The 24,236-nt window shown below is 44.0% G+C and overlaps 1 protein-coding gene across 1 annotated transcript; it reads right to left on the bottom strand.

The window, feature by feature from the left end:
* Window positions 1–277: 277 nt before the first annotated feature.
* Window positions 278–24,130, bottom strand: YBX3 (Y-box binding protein 3). The gene is made up of 9 exons (XM_055711522.1): window positions 23,701–24,130; window positions 19,890–19,953; window positions 18,260–18,293; window positions 13,283–13,372; window positions 12,550–12,672; window positions 6,604–6,698; window positions 1,991–2,162; window positions 1,234–1,334; window positions 278–795 (listed from the first exon to the last, which is right to left on the bottom strand). The coding sequence occupies exons 1-8, from the start codon at window positions 23,963–23,965 to the stop codon at window positions 1,269–1,271; spliced, it is 909 nt and encodes a 302-aa protein (XP_055567497.1). The 5' UTR covers window positions 23,966–24,130; the 3' UTR covers window positions 278–795; window positions 1,234–1,268.
* Window positions 24,131–24,236: the final 106 nt, after the last annotated feature.

A 24,236-nucleotide genomic window follows, 5' to 3' on the forward strand; every position in this document is an offset into this window, starting at 1 on the left:
CATTAATACCAGTTGCACCAGAAAAGCAGAGAGGACACTCACTGTAGGTTATAGCTCCATTATGCAATTTCTTTGCAGAAGTTGTTTTGGGTTGAAGTAGACCCACCTAACCTGGCTATTTCCTTGCACATTATCATCCAGCATAGTTTTTAGAAAAGATGCATCAGCAAATACTAAAGGGGCAGATCTCATTTTCACATATAAATGCTAAAGCAGCAAGGTTAAAATTATGAGTTATTTTAAAAGTAAATATGAACAAACATACTAAGACAGAGGATTTTTTTGTATTTGAAATAACTTTTATTTGTGAGGAACGTCACCCATGCTGCAGTTTCAAATAGATCTTACCAAGGAAAGCGGAAGTTTCTCCTCCCCGTGTCCTGCAGTAAACAGGACTGGCACAGAAAAAAAAAAAATCACCACACCTGGGAGGTTTAGCACCAGCATCCAATAAAAAAAGCATCTGATTTCAATTTCAGTTCTTTGGTTGGTTTTTTTTTCCCTTTTCAGTTTACCAAAAGAAAAATCGAAAAATTCAATACTAGTGAAACAGTGACATTCTGGAAAAAAAAAACCCCACAGTTACTGTTGAAACTGGGGAGGCTGCTCTTTCTGAATCTCGCTCTCTTTTCTTCTCTTCATGCATCTATCTTGCAGGCGTTCCCTGGATCTCAGCTGCTGGTATTTTTTTGTTTTAAGTTCCGATGTTTCAGATCTTTGCTTTCATCATCACTGTTGACAATTTATTGCTTGTGTGTTTCTTTGGTGTTACTTTTGAGTTGTATTTTAGGACACCTGTTAAAGAGCCATATTTAAGAAAATGCAGTTTAAGTTTCATTTTGTTGTAAAGGTAGTATGTCAGGTGGAAAGGGAGTTTTATAATAGACAGGATAAATGTAACTGGCTTATATCCTGTCTGTAAGCTGAGAGTACACTATCTTCCTAAAGCAAAACATTACTAACTCATGAGCAGATGCTATTGCTACATAGACCAGATATTCTCCCTGAAAAATCAGAATTATAAAGCAAAAGTTTACTTTGCAACAAATACAGACACCAAGGCAGAGGACAGAAAGAAAAAGCAGCAGACTGTTCTTGGTTTGCCTATCTAGCACTCAGAAGTTATTGGAAGTATCTAGCCACACATAAGGGGATGTGGCCAGAGTCCAAGTCCTAGCAGTGTACACAGTGCTGCTTCAGTTGGAGAACAGCAACTAAATTTATATTCCTTACCTGAGGGATGATAAAGGTGCCTGGGGAGCCGGACATTACTCAGCACCACTCTGCTCGGTCACTGGAGCAGGATTTTCAGTAGGTGTTTCAGTCACCTTTGTCTGAGACAAAACAAACATTTGTTACAGGCAAAGGCTGACCTCCAGACCCTTCCTCTGTTCAGTGGTGGGGCCAGCATAACCCAGGCTTTAAAATAATCATGGAAAACAAATACTCAGAAAATATAAACTATAGGAAAAACCTTAAAGCCTAAGTATTACACAGCAGATTCTGTCAGTGGACCACATCAAGTAGATATATAGAACGAGAAAGTCTTTCCTCATTAAGGTAAAATCTGGGTTTGCAAACAGTTCCCTGAAATAGTCTGGTTCAAGCAGTTCAGGAAATTGATCTGGAGCTTTGAAATCTCTTACACTACATTCAGACTGAAGGTTTGAGGAAGCTGGAACACACAGCTGTTTCTCTCTGCTTCGAAAATATTTGTTGTAGTCTCACTGCAGTTACAAACTATCCAGAAGCCATCCCTATCCCACTGCTGGTTCCACTTAAGAGAAGCTGTTCCTTCTCAAAGAAGGCGACAAGGAACAGGCAATGAAACCAGCTACCTTTAACCAACAGCACTTTGGACTCTGGCCATCAGACTCCTCCAGCACACCAAAAATACACTTAAATCAACACTCCCACAGGACAGAAGGTCTTGGGCATTCACCCTATCCAAACCTTGGTCTCTGCCACATTTTGCCAGGAGCACGCTCACCTCTTTCCCATCCTGAGCTGGAGCATTGGGTGGACGAGGTCGACGCCGGTAGTTGTATGGGCGCCTATACCCACGGCGAAGCGGCTGCTGACTCATAGCATTGGCCTCATGATGGTTCTCTTTATTTTCAGTCTCTCCAGCCACTGGAGCAGGGCGTGGACGCGAGGGCCCTCTGAAGAGCGAGAAAAATAAAGATTAAACTACCATAATTTTAGCCCAGCAAAAGTCTCTCTAACCAAGCACCATCTTGAACAACTTTGAATGCTAGCAAACCACCCCTCTGGAGTTTGGCTGGCACATAGCTGGAAGGGAAAGAGAAGCAACCTGGATGTCTCTTCACTGCTGAAGCTACATCAGCATATTCTACTGTCTGTCACACAATAAAGGTGTAGTTAGCCCATCTGAATTGCTGGCTAGGAAAAGAAACAAGCCAGTAATGGCCACACAGGCTGATTCTGCCAAGTTAGCCTTGGCATAGCTATATGCCAGCCCAGTCCTATTCAAAGTTAATGATGCAATCCCTGGCAATCTCAGTCCACCTTGTAAGCCATTCTTGAATCTTCACTCTTTGCTTTATGTTGCCCCTCCTGACCATGTGAAAAAGCATAGCATGTATCTGTCAGGCAAGCTGGACCTCATTAACACTAAGCTATCAAGTCTATGTTCCTGAAGTATGCAAGAGCATTTCATCCCATTTCCAGTATAAACAAAGTGTGTTTATAAACTGTCAAAACACAGCTGAAAGCAATGACAAAGTAACTGCCTAGTATCCAGTTCCCATTAGCTGGCTTACCTGATCTACTGCTATCTAGTCCCAAAAGCTAATTTACTTTTTTCCAAAAGAATCCAACATAAAAGTGACTGGATTTAATGCATGTAAATGCAAGCAATTATCTACCTGTTAACTCAAACAGAAGCATTCTGCACTCATACAGGATATACCATACCTCTTACAGAAGAAAAAAAGTATCAGAAGTGCATAAATTCTCATTAGCCATAAGCAAGTTACCCAGCTTGTGATTCACCCACATGGCATGCAAAAGCTCAGATGCTTCGCTGTACTTGGTGTGGTGCTATTCCTGACTGCCTATGCTAATGATGACTTTCAAGAATAAAATTTATTCAGCTCGGATCCCTACAAGCAGCAGTACTACCCCTTTGCCCACAATCCAATATAGGAGAGACAACTTAAATATTCACAGATAGAAAAGCTCTGAGTAGAGGTAGAACCTCACAAGGTTCACATGCCCCCACTTCCTGAGCTTGTCAGGTCCCTCTGGATGGCATCCTGACCCTCAGGTGTGTCAGTTGCACCACTCGGCTTGCTGTCACCTGCAAACTCACTGAGGGTGCGACACTCAATCCCACTGCCTATGTCACTGATGAAATTAAATAGTACTGCTCCCAATACAGACCCCTGAGGGACATCAGGCACCACTGATCTCCATGTGGACATCAGGCCCTTGACCACTATCCCTTGGATGTGGCCATCCAGCCAATTCCTCATCCACCAAACAGTTCACCCACCAAATCCATCCCTCTCCAATTTAGAGAGAAGGATATTGTGAAGGACCATGTCACAATGTTTTACAAAGAACACCAGTGAAAGTAATCCAGTGTTTTATTTAACTTGTCACTCATCTTCCAAGATAAAACAATTCACAAGAAACCAAGAATCTGAGTGATCTTTTCTACTGAAAGGAATTTGGGGGCGGGGGGAGGTAAGTGAAGCAACATCTCAGAAGGTATGATAGTCAGAGGCTAACTATTTCACACTGGTATTTTTAACCACACCAAATTCCTTGGCTATGGAATTGTTCCCTTAGTGCAGAGGCTGGGAAACAAAGAGAGCAACCCTACGCTGGCCAGTTTAAAGTATGACTAATACTGATGACTCAGCAACTTTCTCCACATATCCCACCAGGAAGCGTTAGTGTTCATCTGAACTCAAAGTGATCTTTACTAAGAATGTAAGCATGGTCTACTAGGTCTTCCAAGTGTTCATTTACCCCAGTTCTGTGAATCCCTAGGGGCAAAATAAGGATAAGGAAGCCTACTTTCCAGCCTCCCAGCTGCCAATTAATTGGTTTCCACACTGGGGATTTCCTGAGCCAGACAGAGTTTGCCTATTCAGGGATATCACAATGGTGTCCTCTTCCAGTTATTTGACTAGTCTCCAAGTTTTTAACATAACCAACACCCCATGGCAAAAAGCTCCAGAAATCTGCTGTACGCTTAACAACCCAAGTCAACAACCTGAGCATGAGCCAGCAGTGCACCACTGCAGCAAAGGCAAATGGATTCTGGGCTGCATCCACAGAGACATTAGTAGCAAAGAGAGATGTCAACATCCCACCTTACTCGGCACTTATCAGGCCACACCTGGCATACTCTGCCCAGTTCTGGCCCCACAATTCAAAAAGGAGGCAGACAGACTGGATACAGCCCAAAGGAGGGCCCAGATAATCAGAGGGCTGGAGGAACTGACCTATGAAGGAAGACTGAGGGAGTGAGGTCTTTTCTCCCTGGAGAAGAGAATGCTTAGAAGGGAACTCAGTATTCCAGTACTTGAAGGGCAGCTACAAAGAGGACAGACACTTCACAAGGCGCCACACTAAGAAAACAAGGGGCAACAAGTACAAGTTGCACCAGGACAGGTGTCATCTTTATACAATAAAGATTTACAGTGAGAAAAATCGTTTACTTGAACAACCCTCCCCAGGAATGTGGTAGAGTCCCCACCACTGAAGGCTTTCAAAATGTGATTGGACAGGGTGCTATAGTCTCATCTAGGCTCCCTTTCCCACAAAAGGTTCAGCCAGATTATTTTTTTTTTTTTAAGGTCCCTTCCAGCCTCAGCTGTCCTGTGGTTTTATGAACCTCCCTTGGTTTTTCAGCATGTCTCCCATTTCCTTCATCTGAATGCTCCTCAAGGTCTTGTTAGGTTTTGGGGTTTTATCAGAGATATAGTGAAAAAAACCTAAAACTCTGCTGCAGACAGAAACTGCATAGATAACAGGAACATTAACACCCGGGAGCTTAGCACTTCAAGAAGGGACAGTTAGTACCGATGTAGATGAGCTCAACAAGAATGTAAATAAGGAGCCTTCTGACAAGGACATGCTAACTGCTAAAAGAAAAACTAGAGTAAAATAATTGTGGTAGTAATAGTTTAGTAATAATAAGAGATCAGCGACTTCCTACTCAAATGGCCCCCACCCCGAGGAAGGTGGATCCCCTGCCCAAGATCATGCTGATATAGATTAAAACCAGCCCAGTGGGCATGTATTAGCTTTACATGTTTAGAGTGGACAATAAGGAAGGACTAATCGTTAGCCAGCAGATGTTTTAAGATAACAGAAACTCAATAACAAAGACTGCTAATGTATGCAAAGATAAACAAGAACTTCAGGTAACTGCCCAAGAAGATGAAAAGTACATCTTGAAGAGGCACCAGAGGGGGGAGATTCTGAATGTTCAGAAACCTTATGTATATGCATGACTTTGTATAATAAATATCAGACTGCTAGTTGAAACTGCATGCAAATTAAGAGGAGTGATCTCCCTTGCACCTGGTGCTGCAATAAACATACCTGTTTTGTAACTTGAGGAGAGTTGTAGAGTTTGATTCTGCACGTCATCAGAAGAAATAACAAAACTAAGTCTCATCCATCCTTTCCATGCTACTCATTATTTGGAGGGCCTCTATATCAGTCTTCATTTGTCTCTTCTCCCAGCCTCAGACTCCTCAGCCACTTCTACACTTAACACATTCCCCCCTGGCCCTTCAATCATTTTGATAAGCTTTATCTTATTATTCCAGAAGCTCTCCTGTATCTATAGTACTCCTTTTCTCCAAAAGTCCTAGCAAGAGCCACTTTAATAATCCTATTTTGTTACCCTCTCCTTTAGGAGCCCTCAATGAACTTAAATTTTATCTCTTAACTGACAGCAATACCCTCCACTAGCACAGGATGCTACAAGGTAACTATAGTGCCATCATAGAGTTGAACAGCCTGTACGAGACAGGATACAACTTAAGCCTTCCCCGAACAGTAGGCTTTCCTCTGTACCTACAAGTAGCACCAGTGCATAAAACCAAGCCTGCATGACACTTAGGAGCGAGCTGGATGTGCACAAGCTACTAGTTCAGTGCTTAATTGGAAACTACTGTCTGCAGTTCACAAGAAAAGTTATAAAGCACACCCTTGCCCCAGCAGATGGTGGGCCTAGCTGTCCCAGATCAAGTGGGGTTTGGATTCACTACTTGTCTAGGAAAGCCTAAGAGTTCAGCTGAGAAGACATGGACCCTGCAACTTATTTCAGTACATTGCTCAACTGTGAGAGGTAAGAGAAGCCCAAGAATGATTTGCCTTTTCTAGACCTATTCCTGGCTCCGAGCAACATATAAGCACATTAAAAAATATATTTATGGTTGTTTCCTTACTCCTGTGGCTCACCTTTCTCCTAGTAATTAAAATGTTTCTCCCTGTCTCTACCACCTGAGTAGAATACACATTAGCACTAGGGAATACAGCTTCCTGCTCTTACTGAAGCCTGCATAGATCACAAAAGCATCCAAATGTAATGATGAACAAGGAAACAGTACAAACCTGCGATAGCGGGGACGATAGGTAGGGTTCCTATGGACTTGCTGATGAAGTTGTCCTCCTTCTGTGACCCCATCCTTCATCTCTCCCTCACCACCCTACAACCAAAAGAAAACAGAAGACAAAGATGAAGTGTTACCTTATTTCATGGGCAACATATTAAGCCCAGCGATCTGAACACAAGCTCAAGAACAGCGTATCAGTACAGAAACACCAGCATATCAAGTAAAAAGTAGCAGATACTCAAAAGGCTTTAATACAGACAAAAGTAAGAGTAGAGCAGAACAGAACAAGAGTCAATCACACTGTCCTTGCTCCTCATAGTAATAGATGAGGAGGCTACCTCACAATACTTCCTCCCTGTCTGCCAAGAACAGCAGAGAACCTCACAGTTCTGATGTGCATGGAAGTGCATTTCAAGTCATGACACTGCATTGTAAGGGGTAAATGTGTTATGGAGAGGCAGCTATCGATCAGGACACTTCTGAATTCACAAAGCTAACAGACATCATGCACAGACTTGCCAGAGACCACTTCTGGCTTCATTCTACACAAAGCCCCACCCCACAGAAAAAATAAATCAAGAAATTTAAAAGGTAGAAAACCTGTACTACATAGTGTCAAATACTCTTCTACACAATCATTTTCATTGCAGTGGTTATCGTTCCCCTTTACTTGTTAACTAATAAAGTTTATTTCAATTTGTTTCAGGGTTTTTTTCTCATCTAGTTTGTTTGGTTGTTTTTTTTTTAAATGCCAGCCATCAGTACTGTCCGTTTTATAAGTCATTAGATGATTTTCAGTTCTCATTGTACTATCCTCCTTTAAAAGGAGGAATTTAACAAGAACTCTGGAAACATAAGTGCATCTTTTGTATCTGATAGAGTAGGAAACAAGCTTTCTGACAGCCTTCAGTAGTCTACACTAGGTTTGACAGGTCTCTTTCCAATTCTGCACAGCTATTTTAACCACCACCATATTTTGCTTTATTTTATCTGAATCTCTCAGGTAATTGCATGGGCAGTGAACTTCTCTTTAGCTAAGATATTGTGATAATAAACATTTAGAAAGGCTGGAGTGCTGTCGGTTGTAACACCTTAGGGAGTTAAGTGAACCTCAGTGACTAACCTGGACAATCTTCTCCTCTCTCTACAGGAAAATACCCTCCAAATGCATTAATTTCAAGCACTCTGTAGCTTTCCAAGTTTCCAAAAAGCACAAAGACATGGCCTAAATGCAGCTGGAATATTTCACATGCTGTACCTAGAGCTAGCTATACCAGCTATTCTTAACAATATGACAGGGTCAGCTGCTGAGTAGAGATAAATCAGAATTCAATTTAAAAAACACAAATAACATTATCCATTATGGTCTCTCACGTATAAAACTGATCAGGATAACTAAATATCCACAGGAACTCCCAGTGACTAAGTAGATAGTAGTAACAGGTAGCATCTGATAGGAGTTGAGAAGTACTCGAGAGACTCAGAAACCAAATGGAAAACTATGCTTCTGAGTTTACAACAGTATTATACTACTTACATCTGCTTTCCAATACCAATCTGTCCTGTTTGTATCAGGATGTTTACAGTTTAATAGACCTGTGATGGGTAGTCAGAATTTTTTCCAACAGTAAAGTAAGAAATAGCACTGCCAGTATTGCGTGTGGCAAGTGATTCATGTCTTGAGGTTTGCCATTTGTGAAGCAATAATCTAATGCTCTCACTCTCTCCTCTCTCTTCCTGCTCTCACTCTCTTCCTCACGTGAGGACTGGCAAAGCACAGAAACGGGAGAACAGCAAGATGTGAAGGGAAGAGAGGATGCCAAACTAAAGCAATCCTGAACATGTTCCAGCATAATCATGACTTCTCCAGAATTTCTGAGCAAGCACACGTGAAATCAGCACTCAGTTCTAGTGCTACAATGCCAGAAGTACAGAACCATGAAGGCCTAGTAGGTCTTGTCAGAGGGGCAATGTTGCCAAGATCAACAAAGCCTCAACCAACCCAATTGTAGGGAGGGACACACAACAATATTTTTGATCAGCCAAAGCTCTCCTATAGCACTTGACAGTCAGGATCACATTCACAGCTCTTTAAAAAGCAGTACTGAATTTCTACATGTTTTTAATGGCACAGCCCAAGTCCACTCCTCCCTACAGAGGGCTGCATCAGAATCTCACATAAAAGACTCCATCTCCTGTAGTGATGGAAAGAATGACTAGACCTGATGAAGCATTACTCAAGAAAATTTCAACATTTTCCTATTCATCTTGAGCTGAATGTTATGTCAGTATTTTAAATGGGTTTGGCTTAATCAGTTTAAAACAGAATAGCAAAGCATCCGAATTGCTTAGCCCAGAAGTCCTGATAATTTCCTGCATCTTCTACAGTACCACAAAAACTCAATTAACACATTACATTATATCACTGTCAATTGATCTAGGTCTATTGGCTGGAAGTGAAGTACAATTCCAAAATAAAACAATTATGCTATTAGAAGTCACTCAAACAGATGCAATTTGACCAGAAAACAGTACCTAAGCTTTGAGGTCTTGTTTCACTACACTGACAGTAAGTACATTAGATTCATTTATTAGTCAAGCTTCATTTTTACTGTTAAAAGCATCACACTATGTCTAGCACATACATGATCCTGTTTCACGATCTCCTCCACAGGAACCTTCCAGCTCAATGTAATACCTTCTAACAAGAGATTAGGTTATCCTAAAGGACAAATGAATGAAGCTGGCCTGCTGCACTCTACATTTTCCTCTGAAGAACAAAATAGGCAAGTAGGCTGTGATTCTCTATGAAGATCTTGCACAGATTTCTCTAACCCTAAAAGTGTACAAAATATTACTGCCATCTCCCAAAGAAGAGTTTTGTAAGCATTAACAGTAACTGCAATGAGCTTTTTACCCATCTGCTTCTCCTAACTTCTTCCTTTGTTCTTACATTGCTTCAGATCAGTTTCTAGCTTTTGTGTAATACTATTCATTTTTTCAGGTCTCTTCTCTACAAGAAATAGCATCAGCCTATAAAACAGCTCTCAAACTCTTTTGCTTATTTTTTGACCCACTAGTATAGAGGCTTCCTCTATTAGAGACACACACAGAATCTACATGAGGCCATCATCAGTTCTCAAGGCTATTCCATGATTCACTGTACTAACATTCTGACTACAGCTCCATGCCATGACTGTGTTGGCAGTTTACTGAAGAGCACAGCCTCTTTTCTGTAGTGGATACAATTAAGAACTTTCTGATATGAACAAGTACTTCCACTTCCCACAGAACTTTCCATGCAATCCAGACACAGTTCCACTGGAGCTGATTAAATACCTCAGATTCCTCAAGGTTCTCTTCACTGCTGAGAAATTCACACAGTGTGACGTGTTCAAAAAACAGACTCAGTAACTTAAGACACAGTACAGGCACATTTGAGCTATCGTGGCAAACAAAGGATAGCACCTTTAGTTTGCTTTAAACCATGCCAGTGAGGGAGAAGAAATAGACTCTTGTTGCACTACAAAGCTGGAGTGGAGCTGCTAACTGACATCAGTTAGAAGTTCTTGAAACCTAGGAGGCCACCATGTCAAAAGTCACCTTAACAAGTAAGACTTCCCCTCTGCTCCATAAATACAGGATTGGCACGGACACCTTTCCTCTCTGCAGCCTAGCAGGTTTTTATGCATGGCAGGCCTGGGTACACCAAAACCTCTTCCTTCAGGTGTGCAGCAAGAGTCAACTGCAGCTGAGTAAATCTCCTTTCAGCAAAGACAGCCCAAGAGTGCCATACCTTCAGCAACTCACACCTGTCTCAGAAATAACCTGCACGGCTCTTAGCTGGAAACTTTTCTTCAAGTAGAGGCGCACAACCTTTAATGCACCCATTAATGGGACCATACAGAATAGTGTACAAATACTGCTATGGCTCACAAACACCGCTACCTTTCATCCCCCTTTCCACACATGGGAATGAAAGTGTTAAAGAAAAAAAGGTATCAGAAGCATCTTTCTAAATGCAGCAGACATGCAGTTTCAATGTGAAGAAACTGCTGAGAGTTAAAAATCTCCAACAGAATATACTGCTAGTTTCACTCTACTCTCAAACGATCTATGAAAGCAAGCACATGGGGGATGACAAGAATACCTGGACAAGTTTAAGTGGTTTCACCAACCTAGACTACGACAACTTCAAGGACAGTCCCTGCAAAGACTTCCTTAAAGCAGAGCTTTGACTTGTTCAGGCAACTAGCAAGTGGGTAAGAAGGCCCAGCAGAACTGACTGCACTTCAAACTGGCTCAGAACGCAAGAAGGGTCCACTGCAATATGCAGCAAGTTGAGCAGGCATAGCAGAACATCAGCTTTGGCTGCACAAGGAACTCCTGACTGAGCTCAAACATGGAAAGGAAATATCACTTTATCAGTTTTTTTTCCTCCCTCGCGTAGACCTTCAGGTCCCAGGATCCAAGCGTGTTAGTGTCACATGCAAGCCAGGTTTTTAGCTGCATCAGCTTGCATTAGACATCCAAGAGAACATGTCCCAGCATGACTACCCCAAGACTGAATGTTCCCTGTGCTCAAGCTGGGTCTCATTGCTCTTCAGGCAGAAAGAAATAGCTGCTTTCCATACTCAGCAGCACACAGCGCTGTCTAAGCTGTGATATGCCTGCTCATTTAAGATCTAAAGCAGTTCCAAGACAACACTGATAACCACCAACTAAAGCATTCACTCCCAATAAAAGGTTGAGATTTTAAGCTTGGCAAGGCAAAAGGAAACAGAATCAGCATCTACCTGGAATGTAGGTGGCTGGCAAGTGAACAGATAAGACCAGGAACATCAAAAAGCTGAACAAAACCAAGTATCCTAGTTCTTTGCCACTTAGCATGAAAGTTGAAGCTGCAAACTGTATTGCCACAAAAACAAAGACATACTCAGTAATAAGTAATCAGTTACCAGCACAAGCTTCCAGTCATTTCCAAGGGACTCAGAAAGAACACTTTTCATGTATTTAAGGCTCAGTGGTGTCCAGCAGGATTAAAGAAAAGACCTCATGATAGCTAGTATAAACAGCTAGGCTTTAAGGAAGGGTTTCACAACACTTGCTCTGTTTGCCCCTATGCTGTCAACTCTGTAGAAAAGAAGTTATGCTGCTTGGGCAGAGACTTCCACCAGGGCTCATACTGCATTATTCACATATTTCTGCAAGTGATGATCACAGACTCTTAAAGAAAAGCTAATCAAGCTTGGAGTATGTTCTAGTTTGTTGGATTGTTCCAGGCACCAGTTTAGCACAATGTGGACAGGAGTGGTAACTGCTAGAATTACAGCCATCTCTCTCATACTTTTCCCTCTGCAAAAACTTGCACGGAAGTAGCTTAGGAAACCTTGCTGATATTCTGAACAGTGGTGTGTAGCTAGTTTAAAGAAAAAAAAAGCATTATCTTTACACTGAACTGCTGTAGGCAGAGGCCTATGAAGGTTTCAGCTATTTGGTCAAACTACTACCATGCCATGCAAAAGCAATGAACTTCTAACCAGATGCTGTTTTCCAAGTAACCCTTCCAAGTTCTGGTTTATTGCTTAGGGTCATATACATACTTCAGCTTGCTTCAGGTAAAGAGCATGGTAAACCACTCAGGTGTCTCGCTTCGTTGTGTTTACTCTTCACACAGATACCTTAACACCCAAAAAGATGCTTTTAACACATTATAGAAAGACATGCCAAGGATGGGCCTAAAGGGTACTCAATAATAGAAAATGTCAGTATCAACATCAGTGATGTGCTAGGGGAAACCAGAATATTATTGAACACTACTTACAACTTTTTAAGCTGTCAATGCTTAACTATATGCCAGTGCTGAACCAGTAGTCCCCTCTCATAAGGGGAATCAGAAGACTGCTGAGGTGGGACTACCACCACTTTAAGAAATAAAACTTACACTTCGAGGTGGTCCACGGCGTCGGCCAAAATAGCCACGTCGATAGCGGCGCCGGTCTGCAGCATAGCGGCTGCCTTCTACAGGGACTCCATCTGGACCAGTGACATTAGCTGCTTCTGCACCCTAAGAAAAGAAAAGAACCATCAGCTACAGGGAAAAGATAACACAGGAAAGAGGCTTTTCTGTATCAGTTCCACGCTACAGAGATTCCTTTCCCCCCCATGCAGTGCAAGAGCAGGTTTGTTATTCTCAACCCCATAACCAAAAATTACAATCATGAGTTAAGACCCAATTAGCTAGGCTAAGTTCAGAGGGAAAAAAAAAACCTAAACACACACACAACTCACAAAACCTCAAAAAATGTTTGAGAATGTAGAAGAGCAAAAAACTTGAAGGTTCTTACAGTCATTAAGCTACCAGACCCCAAGACAAATTCTTCAGGGCAATATATGCCTCTTAACGATTACTGGGCAGGCTACAAGCTTCAAATGCTTTATCAAGTAAGAATTACAGATTCTAGAAGCACTAGAACATAGTTAGTGTTTTGAAGTACTTTTTAATGAAGCCTTTTAAAAACAGATCTTCTACAGAAAACCTGTATGAATGCCACCCACCCTAGGGATTAATGTAACAGACAAAAATACCAGATACACAGCTAAGGTTCTGTGTTACATTTCACTACAATGTTGTTAACTCTGTTGGAGCACATCCCTAAGTATCCACAATCTCTCACCTTCTCTCCCTCGACCACATCAAATTCTACAGTCTCTCCATCACCAACACTGCGCAGGTATTTCCGTGGGTTATTTTTCTTTATCGCCGTCTTTAAAGAGAAAAAGAGATACAGAAAAATGTATTATTTTGTCTCTTAGTTATCTTACATTCCTAGCCCTGTAGAGGTAGTAAGGACAGTACTCTTCAGCTACAATCTCAACTCTACACACCAGAGCATTCACCCTGCACACTGGTATATCTTTCATTCCACAGACCCTTCAATACTCAGTCAAGGTTTACCCCTTTCTCAATATTTATGAGTTTAAGAATCAGCCATTGCCCCAGGATCCCCTCTGCCAATCCTACTAAATATCCAGATCATTACACGTTTCTGTATAAACAGAGTTCACACCAAGTATTTGATCTCCTGCAAGCTGTACCAAGGCAGCTCCAGCAGCAAGTGTGACTCATGTCTGCACAGTCATTGGACCTGTAGACCATCTACAGAGAACTTAAGACCAGGAGCATTTTCATAGAAAATAGCATTAAATATGAAGTAGCTATATATAGGTATAAAGTACCATTGCAACTCATAGCAACTAAAGACGACTTACTGCAACTGTGGTGTAACATAAATGACTATTTTACCTAAGCGCATACACAAACCCCCTCCCCAAATCAGGCCAAGTCCCTAACACACAAAGGAATAGTACCAGAACAGACAATCACAGTTTGTGGAAATCCCAAATTATAACAACATGGCTTTGAATCAAAACATCAGATGCACAGGAACACTCAAACCTCCTGGAGTGATTTTTAGCTTGTCAACTACAGAGGCCTTTCCCTCTGTAGAGTATTTCTAGGATTCCACCAAGGGCTGTTAGCAAGACAAGCCTACTATCTGTTCAATAGGTAAGAGTACACAAACTGGAAGAGGCTGGGGGAGAAAAAAAAAAACCACCACCAAAACGCACACATTGTACAAGCCACTCAAGTAGCAGACTTTTTACTGAAGTTCTTCTGGATTATTAAAGGCCAATTAACTTTGTTTCCCCAATACAGGCATCTTGTTAGTGTGAAGGAGGCAGGTGCAGATCCAGTAGATAGAAGCACACATGGAAATACAGGGCACAAGTCTGGCTTAAGAAATGGGAAAGGCAGAAACAGAAGAGACTGTTGTCATATCTGTCTGCAGTTCAAGAAAAACGGGCAGAATGACAATCAGTTGAATTGCTGCCTGTGCATGGCAACTAAATTCAGTCAACAAAAATATTTCCCACTGAAAGAAAAGTTCTAATCAGTTTAAAGTTGAGCTTGACCAGTTTAGGAAGAGTAGTCTCATTGTTGCTGAATACAGTCCCCTTTGTCTCAGGCAACAGGCCAGCATATCCTTTTAGCTGTACATCTAGCCACACCTTTCCCTGTACCCTGCAGTGTCCCTGAAAGGCTTAAGGAAGAATGCAAGAGTGTAGATATTATTGCTAGGAAAGCAAAGGCAACCCAAGAGGGGTTTGTTTTGTTGTTTTTGTGGTTGTGGAGGTTTTTTTTATACAGGAAGAAAACAAGCTGCTCAAGTGAATTCTTTTGGGAATTTAGCAAACAAAGACTCCCACCATCAGCTACGACAGTTTCATTTGTTTCTGCTGACCTATTAGTATAACTGCCCCATTTCCAAGATCAGCTGAAGTGCTAGTTTTTCCTTCATTGCTGTATATTCATACTAAAATAATAATCTTTGCTGCGGATCAGGGGTTTAATTCTTTCACCACCACTTGCATTGAGACAACTGACTCAAAATCAAGATTTTTCCTCTGCATATGACAGATGTCAAAGCTGTATTTCAAGCTCCTTCCCCTTCCTTTTAAGTGCAGGGTAAGAAAGGACTACCAGATTTCTTTTCGGGAGCAGGTTTACTTAAGATTAGTGAAGCTCCTCAAACATCCTCGAAGAAGGGTAATGGAAGATAAATTCAACAGGATTCCACATGCTCTTTTCCAGCTTTGTGAAAAGAAACATCAGAAGTTCAGATTTGCAATTGAATATGCTGCCAACAGGAGACAGAGGCTGCCACACAGTAGGCTGGGGTTTGTTTCATAAAGGCAACCAGTAATCATTTTTAAGTCCTAGAATTCAGAGCAGAAACTACATGGTTCTACTGCTTACTACTTCAGCTGCAGGTAAACGTTGCTGAAATAAGCCTCTAACAAGCCTAAACTACAAGACTGATGAAAAGACTTTTACTCTATATATCCAGAGGGGAGAGAGCTCTCTTCTCCCTGTTACTGTTCCCCAGTATCCTGCAGGCTCCAGCTTGATTCAAAAGAGATGTTTTGTGTTAACACAGACAGCACTCAACAATTAAGACAAAGCCCTTCCTTTCCCAAGGGGACACTAGTGAACAGACAGCTCTAAGTCTTCAGAGCTAGTTCAGTATTTTGTTTGGAAGAGTTCTTTCCATACCCTCATATCACCACACCATGTGCACATCCAGCATCATCGCAGCTATAGCCAAAAATCTGTTACACCAGTTATCAGTGCATGTACACCAGGCTGTGCACAACAAATGCAATCCAGCAAAGTAAAGAAAAAGACCTCTGCAGCAGAAGAGATTAACTCCTCCTCACGGGCTTGTTGATTCAAGCTATGCCTAATTAAATTGGACATCTCTGGCTACTGACACTTACAATGGTGTTAAATTGCAAGACCCTCCTCCCCCCTCCCCAGACACACTCCACGTGGTGGATCACATCGGTCCTTAATGCTCACACCACCTCTAACTGACACAGTGCCCTAGACAGCACCTTGCATGAACCAACTGGACAAGGATACAAGCAAGACAAAGCAGGTGAAGAACCGCCCTTCCCCAGAGCACTGCTTGGGTCCCCCGCAAGACAAAGGGTTAATTCAAAGCAAGCCATGCATGCCCTAAAGAGAAAAGCATTTTAATCTGTACTAGGTTTATAAATAGCATCCAATAGTCAGACACCCGAGCGTTAACCCCCATTCCAATCATGAGATCGGCTTGTTCCCTCCCCACTGCGGATGCGTGCGGGGGAGGCAGGGAGGAGGCTGTATCTATTCAACTAGGTCAGCCTTATTCTGAAGGGATTAGGCATGTAATCCAGCCCCTCCCGGGACAGGCGCGGGGAGGAGGGGCAGAACCGGCATGGAGAGGGAGCTCACAGCAGGATGTTTGCTTAAACCATGGATTTGCTTCCCTTGCTGGGCGGCCCCATCAGGAGCTCTGGCCAGAACGCCCCAGGCTCTGGTAGCGAGCACGTTCACGTACAGGAACGGCTCGAGATGGAAGAGCTGAGGAACACCCAACTGCGGCCAACCAAGGCCAGAGGCAGAAGCATCTCCTTTGCCATGCACAGCCCACCACGAGGGTTAATTTGTTGCAGGCTTGCACATGATGATGTTTCAGAAATACCACAAGCCAGTTTTCCTCGGTGCTTACTCTGAGAGGATTTCATTCACAGGAAATAGGAAATAAACTACACCCCGCCACCCCAGTTTACATTTGGGTGAATAACCTTCTCCACAGGTGAAGGAGACAAAACACCACAGCTAATACTAGCTTGCTGTTGGCCTTCACTCTTTGGGTCTCTGCAAGTGGCCTTCCCAAGCAGAATAACACTGATCCATGTTATATGTCATCAGCACAACAACCACTTTCCAGGATATCTTCTCACAGGATACTTCACTTGCCTTTCAGGTAGTTTTACAGTGCTGCCTATCCAGAACACTTTTCTGCTACTGTAACTCTTTCCACCTTCCTCTGGACACTCTCATCAGGCCACAGATGCAGCATCTGTATCAGCATGCACAGAGCACACAGTCATTAAGGAGAGTGACCATTACAACTCAGTACATGCATTAGAGCTCTTGCTCTGAAGTCCACCAACTGAACCAGGAATGTGTACTGCACACACTTCCAATGTCACCTTTGCTCATTACAAGCACTAGACTCATTCCTTCCCAGCTTCCTCCATTTTGGGATAATTGGTCTATATCCCTTGACCCAGAGAAACAATTATCACAGGCAATTTATTCATGAAGCCATAGGAACTAAACTACCTCTCAGCGTTGACTAGCATGTTTAACACAACTACATAGACTGGTCCTCTGTGATGAGCTCTTGAGCGTAAGTTTCGTGGTTACATTTGATAGAAATACTGCTACTTGTGCTGCAAAGTTCATGCTTTTAAGGATGGCATGGGCCTGCAGGCATTTCATATGGGACAAGCTCCAGGGGCAGTATTTCATTTTCTGGTAAAGTCTCAGATGATGCAAAACCAGATCTAAGCCAACTATTCAGTTTACATTAGCATAGAAACAGCATCCTCCGTCTCCCCCATTAGTTGCCTGCGATCTGAGAGTCACAGTATAAACTTAGAACAGCCTACTGACAGCTCAAGGGAAGTTAACCAATGACAAGCTGCTGAGCAACCTCTCTCTGCTTGGGCACACTTGGCACATAGCCTCCCTCCTCTTCTCCCTGACAGCAGCTGTCTCATGCAGCAACAGCTGATGGCAACCCAGGCTGGTCAAAAGCCAGCCCAGATCACTTTCCCTCCAATACCAGGGAGGGCAGACAGAACAGACCTGAAAACAAAGAGGGTAGGAAGAAACAGAACACACAAGGAGCATGAGGAAATGGGGTGGGGAAGGACAGACAACCAGTAGCAAAGCATTTACAGAAAAGAGTCATCTCCCCAGGTGAGGGAAAACCAAACAAAAAACACCCCAAAAACCCCCAAACAACCTTTAGTGTTTAAATCAGAGCAGATAAGAGAAAGCATGAAGGGTTATAATATCTATTCCCTCAGTTATAACTCCAGACAGAAGGAAAAAAATTCACACATGTCCATTCAAGGCATTTGCAGTAAATATTCTGGAACAGACACCCAAACTTATCCTGGCTTCGCCTTAGAACGTTACGTTAGAAGCCTACCACAGTGCACATCTTTAAGTACAATTACTGCTGTCTTACCTGATGAACAAACACATCTTCTTTGGTATCATTTCTGTGAAAAGAGAGTGAGAAGTCATAAGAGTATAGACTAAGAGACTTAAATAGAAGTCCCTGACTTCACAAGCGAAACCCTCCATCCCCCAGCCTTTAGTACATCTCCTGAATTCCATACATTCTGTTTAAATCTATGCTACCAAGACCCTGCTCTGAATTTCCAGGGTCATCTGCCTGACAGCAGAAAGGACTCCTCATCCTCCAGAAGGGTGAGGGGACTGGGGGAGGCTCTCCATAATCTCCTGGCAAGTGTCCAATATTTTGTTTTGACACAGGGCACAGTTAATGACTGGGTTGGTTGCCTTCCACTGTTCCATCCCCCAAAAAAAGCTCCCACAGGGGCTGCAACCTGAGCTGTTATCGCAGAGGTCAAGCAAGACTATCAACAGGACTTGCCACAGCTGTTAACAGAGCTCTCCTTTCAGCAAGGCTCAAAGCAGCCATGCACAAGAGGTGTTAGGAGAGTCCACTAGCAGGGGATCCAGACACGAACATGAGGTTGTCTGGATTAGGCCGGCCAGCCTAGACACTGCTGTATGTTCACTCAGTTCCTCCTCCGTGGAGGGAACAGGTGGGTCAAGGAGTTTGCAAAGATAATGCATAACCCAAAGCTTGTTGTGCTGGACCGAAGTAATAGTAAACTTTGGTTTAGGAAGAAAGTTAACAAGTTAATACAACATATCCAGCTGAAGGCTCTCACAGCAACTGCTACGGAAGCCTTTAAATTACAGTACTTACTAATTCAAGCTTTTCTAAGCTTACCTAACACTGGATAGTAGTCTCCAGAGACTATAACAGAACTGACTTCAGATCCATAAAATGGGGGCTCTTCTGCCCCTTTCTATGCTGTCCAACTTGCCCAAATCTACCTGCTGTGTAACAGTTCAAGGACTTGCAGAACAAAGTAACTTGCCAGGTGTTATCTTCTACAAGACAAGCATTCACCATGCAGGAGCTTTTGTTTTTCACAAAGCAAAAGGCTGGAGTATCTGTTAGGCCCTTAAACCTAAAAGCCAGTTTCCTCCAGCTTGGAAGAAGGGGTCTCGTACCTAAGGTTGGAGTGTGATCAATATCACTTACAGATATTTGTATTACTAATGCCATTCAGAGGTTTGCCCATGTTCAGAGAAAAAAAATAATATTTGAGAGAACTTCTATGAACCCAGGTCTAGAATATCTTCGGTTAGGTGGTATCAGAGCATGTCAAAGTATATGTAGAGTAGGTATTTTGCCCAATTAGTTAACACCAGAGTTTTAATCCAAGAGTATTTCCCCTCATACTCCAACCTTACTTGCACTTTTCAAAAAACAGGCAGGCAGTCATAGAAGAATATACAGTTCATTAAAGATGCAGACTGAGTAACCAAATAACAGACCAAATTTTTCCGTTTTCTCTCCATTCACACAACCTTCAATGGAGACAGAAGGAGGGGATGATACCAGAGTTTGTTGAATGCCTGGCAAAACGCGGCTACCAACTGCAGGAAGTTGTAGCCAGGTCCTTGGGTCTCCACTGCAATTACTAATGAATGGCATTACTATCTGTACCATGAGTCTTAGTACAGTACATTCAACTATCATAATTTAAACATACCTGTTGATAAAGCCATATCCATTTCTGACATTGAACCACTTGACTGTGCCAAGAACTTTGGTGGCTGAAACAAAAAGTTAGTGTTACTCTAAAACATAAGGAAGTACAAGAATATTACAAGAATACTTTCATACCTGCACATGAAGTCACAATCAGACCTATTCTGCTGCCTTAACACTTAAAGTGTACTTTCATCTCCCGCTACAGTTGCTTCCTGCTACTGCATTGGTATAAGAGTTTTAACATGCTGTTCTTCAGCCAAGAGTTCACACAACATCTAGAATGAAGTCCAGCTCTATTTTCAGAACTGGCCATCCATCCCTTCTTTATTTCTTGTCCCAGAAAAGGGCAGTGAAGCTGAAAATCGTACTGCCATTCATCAGTTCTCTTTAGCTTAGTAGCCAGACACGAAACATAGCCAAAGAAAGCTGTTTAAAAGTCCTCTTTCACACAGTTACCCTTTCTTTCTTCCTTGGAAACCAGAACTGGTCAAAGCAGCAGTTATCAAACACCATGCAACTTTCTCAAGTGGAGAGGCAGCACATCCATCTTTTGGACAAGGGCTTTCTTGCATTTTCAAGATCAATCTAATCCAATGAAACCTTGCAAGACAGTGGGTTTGGGTTTTTTGGGTTGTGGGTTTGTGGTTTTTTGGTTTTGGGTTTTTTTTTTTGTGTGTCCCCCTCTATCCCTACTTCTAGGTTCCAAGGCTTCTAGGATCAAGACAAGCTTCTGTCTCAACACCAAAACAGCATCTGACTTAGAAGCCATACTGCAGAGTCTTATAGGATCTGGTGAAACCTGTTCCTCCAACGTATAGGAACGTGTGGGAGGAACTCAACAGCAACGGAAGTAGTTCAACCTCTCCTTCCCTCTCAGCAACTGGGTGGAGACCACAAATTTGTACTTTTCAAACCTATAGGAAAGGGAGAATTTGGGGCTTTAGACTTCCATCGATGTTACTTATCACAATAACATGACCATAACTATCTAAGCAATCTACATAGTACTTATTTGAAAAGGGGCTAATCACCTACAGATGACTGCTTATTAAAAACCTCATGTTTGGGGGGTGGGAGGAACCCAAGAGGAACTAAAAGGAAAATAGTCCAGAGACAGTCTTCAAAAGTCCAAGCCACTCTGCTAGAGGCATAAAAATTTACAGCATGTCCTTTATCTGCTCTACACCTACATTCTCCCACTAGAAGACAATAGAGCTAGACAGACCTTTGGTCCCACGCAGTCTTGCCATTCTTATATATCCCCATGACAGAAGTAAAGAGCAGTCTCTTCCTCCTCCCCAAACACAAAGCTAAAAGAGGAACGTTTACTGATAGCAGTTCATTGTGTTACTGTTGCTGTTACTGAAATAACAGGCCATTTATCACTGCGCTTTTGGAAGTGGAGGTTTGTCTTTAATATACTTTTCTAGCAGAAAAAGTTAACATTTAGGAGCAGCAAAGCCATGTTAAAACTGAGGTAGTTACTAGAGAAAAGGGCTGCAACTAGTACAGCATCCATTCCCGAGATAAAACCCTCAAGTTTCACTGCCTAGCACTGATTCAGTAACAAGTCTTTAGCATCAACATTTATAGTTGTGCTTTTAGGTTTCATTTCAGGAGGACAGCACCAGGTATAGACACTTGTTGCTACCACAAAGGCACTGGCTACATACAAGACCTCACTGTGCTAAGACAAGTCAACAGGGGAAGAAACAGGGGGAAGCACAGAAACAGGTGCCAGTGGCACACACAGGTTTTAGCCTGCTTTAAGAAGGATGGCTAATTACCACTGATTCCCCCACAAAATAGCTATTGAGTCTGTTGGCCTATTTCAAATCGGATGTGAAAGAGGGCGAGAAGCCTAGGAAGCCTGACAAAAACACTCAAGCGAGTCAGAAAGCTGGTGGAAGGGAGAGGTAGTCAAAACTCACCCTACATGGCCAGCTGGCTACTACTAAGTGGATGCCCACACACGCAGCTTCAGAGCTAATCTGCTCCTTTCACACAAGTTGCTAGAGAAGAGAGATGAATCTCCAAGATATTCCTCAAGACACTATACTGGGGAAACAGTATTCCCTACTCACACTTGCCTTAGAGTCTCCTCTAAGCACTACTAGGGCGGGGAGGGGCACCTCAAACACAACAGCACAACACTGCACATCCACGTGGCCATGGTAGTACAGCCACTGTTAAGCCTGAGCTGTCGTAGAGATGAGATCAGGCAAGGAGGAGGACAAGCCCAGAGGACACTCTAACCAGTTTTACCGAGTCAGAGAAGGTAGCTGATGCGATGACGATGCCTGTCCTATCAGCAAGCAAAAACCCACATAATTTCCACAAGATGCTGCACTCTGATGCTATTAGAGGAAACAATCATCAGCCATTCCTACGTGACAAAATAGCCTTTGTATTAGTTTTGAGAAGGAAAGCCAAAGCTCCCTGTGACCAAGAGAGAAGATAAACCTGACTACCCTTTATCCCTGTTCCTAGAAGTCAGACATTTGGATGCCCTGGGCAAGCATCAGACCTTGCTTCTAATAGGATCTTTGTAAGAAGAGACTTAAGCGAACATAATTACAAGACCATTAACGAGGACATCTGAGGTAGACTTGAACATAAGCCCATTTTCAATCAGCATTACCAATGATCATTTTCTTTACAACTCCTGCTAAAAAGCTTGCCTAGCAAGAAGGCCAGTGTGCGAAACCAAATACCGTGGCAGTTTTATTTCTCCTGCTAAACCAGGAAAGGCACTTGTGCCTTCACTTCCCCCTGCCCCCCCCCCAAGCAATAGCAACAGGCAGGCAAGATAAAAACATTATCAAGAATGAAACATGCCACATTAAGGCAAGAAGCAGCAGCCAGACATACGAAAAGACATGGATGTGCCTTGATTGATTACTGATAAATCAAACAGAACAGGGGAAAGTCATCCAAACCGTACTTACCGCTTCAGTTTTGCCAGAACCCTTCCTACCTCTCTGCACCAGAGAAATCCTTCACCCAGCTTCTCCAAGTGCTGCACTAAGCCCTCAGTCTCTCCCTTCAGGAGAGGTGTCTTTCCTTAGGGAATTTCGGGACTCGACACTAGCAGTCAGCCTCCACTCTGCCTCTACTAACCTCTTAAAAGTTACGCAGTTACAAACGGCGCATCCCCGTTTGCACCGCGGCCCTGCCCTTTTCAACAGGTTGTTCCTGTTCGGTCACGATACAAACACACTCGCGACTCACCAGCCCCGAGCACAGGCGACGGCAAACCCAGCCTTTTTGCTCGCCTCTTTATCCATCAACTAAAAGCTAAAAAAAACACACCAAAAAAACAAACCCAAACCAAAACACCTCGACCATTAAACCTAGACGCGTTATTAAAGGGGCAATCTTGACAGACAGAAAAACGGCGCAAAGACCTTAGGATTAAAGGGGGCACATAGGGTTTAACCAGCACCCCCTTCCCAAGGGGAGCTGCTCCCACAGAGCACGGGACCGGCGGCAGGTGCCAGGAAGACCCTCAACATGGCTGCACTTCGCTCGCTATCACCGCCCGGCCCCGGAGAAGCGGCCGGGGCCGCCGTTCGGCGGCCCCGGCCGCTTCTCCGGAGCCGGGCGGTGCTGGGGCGGCCGCTGAACACAGGTGCTCCCGCCCAACCCCGAGCTGCCGTCCCGGACAGGCACCGCTCGGCGCCCCCCTATCGCGGCCACCTCACAGCCGCGGGGAAAGGGCGGGGAAGGGGGGGGGGGGGGCGGTTCCCGCCACAACCCCCTCCCGCCGCAGGTGCCCCGGGAAGTTGGACGCGGGGCCCGGTGCTCACCCAGCACTTTCTTCTCTGTCTCGGTTGTGGTGGCGGCGGCGGCAGCAGCGCCCGGGGCCGCCTCACCAACAGCCGCGCCCGGCGCGGCGGCGCTGACGGCGCTCTTGGGCTTGGCGTCCGGGGCAGCGGCCGGCGGCGGCGGCGCAGGAGCTCCGGCCGGGGCAGCAGCAGCGGCGGTTGTTGTGGTGGTGGTGGTGGCGGCGGCGGCGGTGGTGGCCGCGGTGGGCGCCGGGCTGGCAGTGCTGGTCTCCGCCGCCTCGCTCATGGTGGCCGGCGGGTGGTGAGTAGGTGCGCGGGGCTCGGCGGCGGATGTCCCTCGGGCCCGCGCTGGGTCTTACTGCCCCCAAAATGGCCCCGCCGAAGTTTTAACACAGTCAGCGGGGGCCGGCGCCGGCACTCGCGCCGCCTCATTAGCATTTAAAGGGGCCGCGCCGGCGTTGAGCGGGCGGCGCGCAGCGGCCAGCGGCTCCCCCGGGGCGGCGCGCGTGGGGCAGGCGCGGCGCGCGGGCGGGTCGTGCGCGCGCCGCTCTGCGGAT

This window comes from Falco cherrug, chromosome 5 (genome assembly GCF_023634085.1).
Source record: "Falco cherrug isolate bFalChe1 chromosome 5, bFalChe1.pri, whole genome shotgun sequence".
Lineage (NCBI taxonomy): Eukaryota > Metazoa > Chordata > Aves > Falconiformes > Falconidae > Falco > Falco cherrug.

What these genes read in the sequence shown, in the direction of transcription:
- YBX3 (XM_055711522.1), bottom strand. Translation starts at nt 23,965, where the DNA reads ATGAGCGAGGCGGCGGAGACCAGCACTGCCAGCCCGGCGCCCACCGCG. An exon ending in GACAGAGAAGAAAGTGCTGG is followed by an intron (nt 19,954 to 23,700) that starts GTGAGCACCGGG and finishes TTTTTGTTTCAG; the next exon opens with CCACCAAAGTTCTTGGCACA. An exon ending in GGATATGGCTTTATCAACAG is followed by an intron (nt 18,294 to 19,889) that starts GTATGTTTAAAT and finishes CTCTTTTCACAG; the next exon opens with AAATGATACCAAAGAAGATG.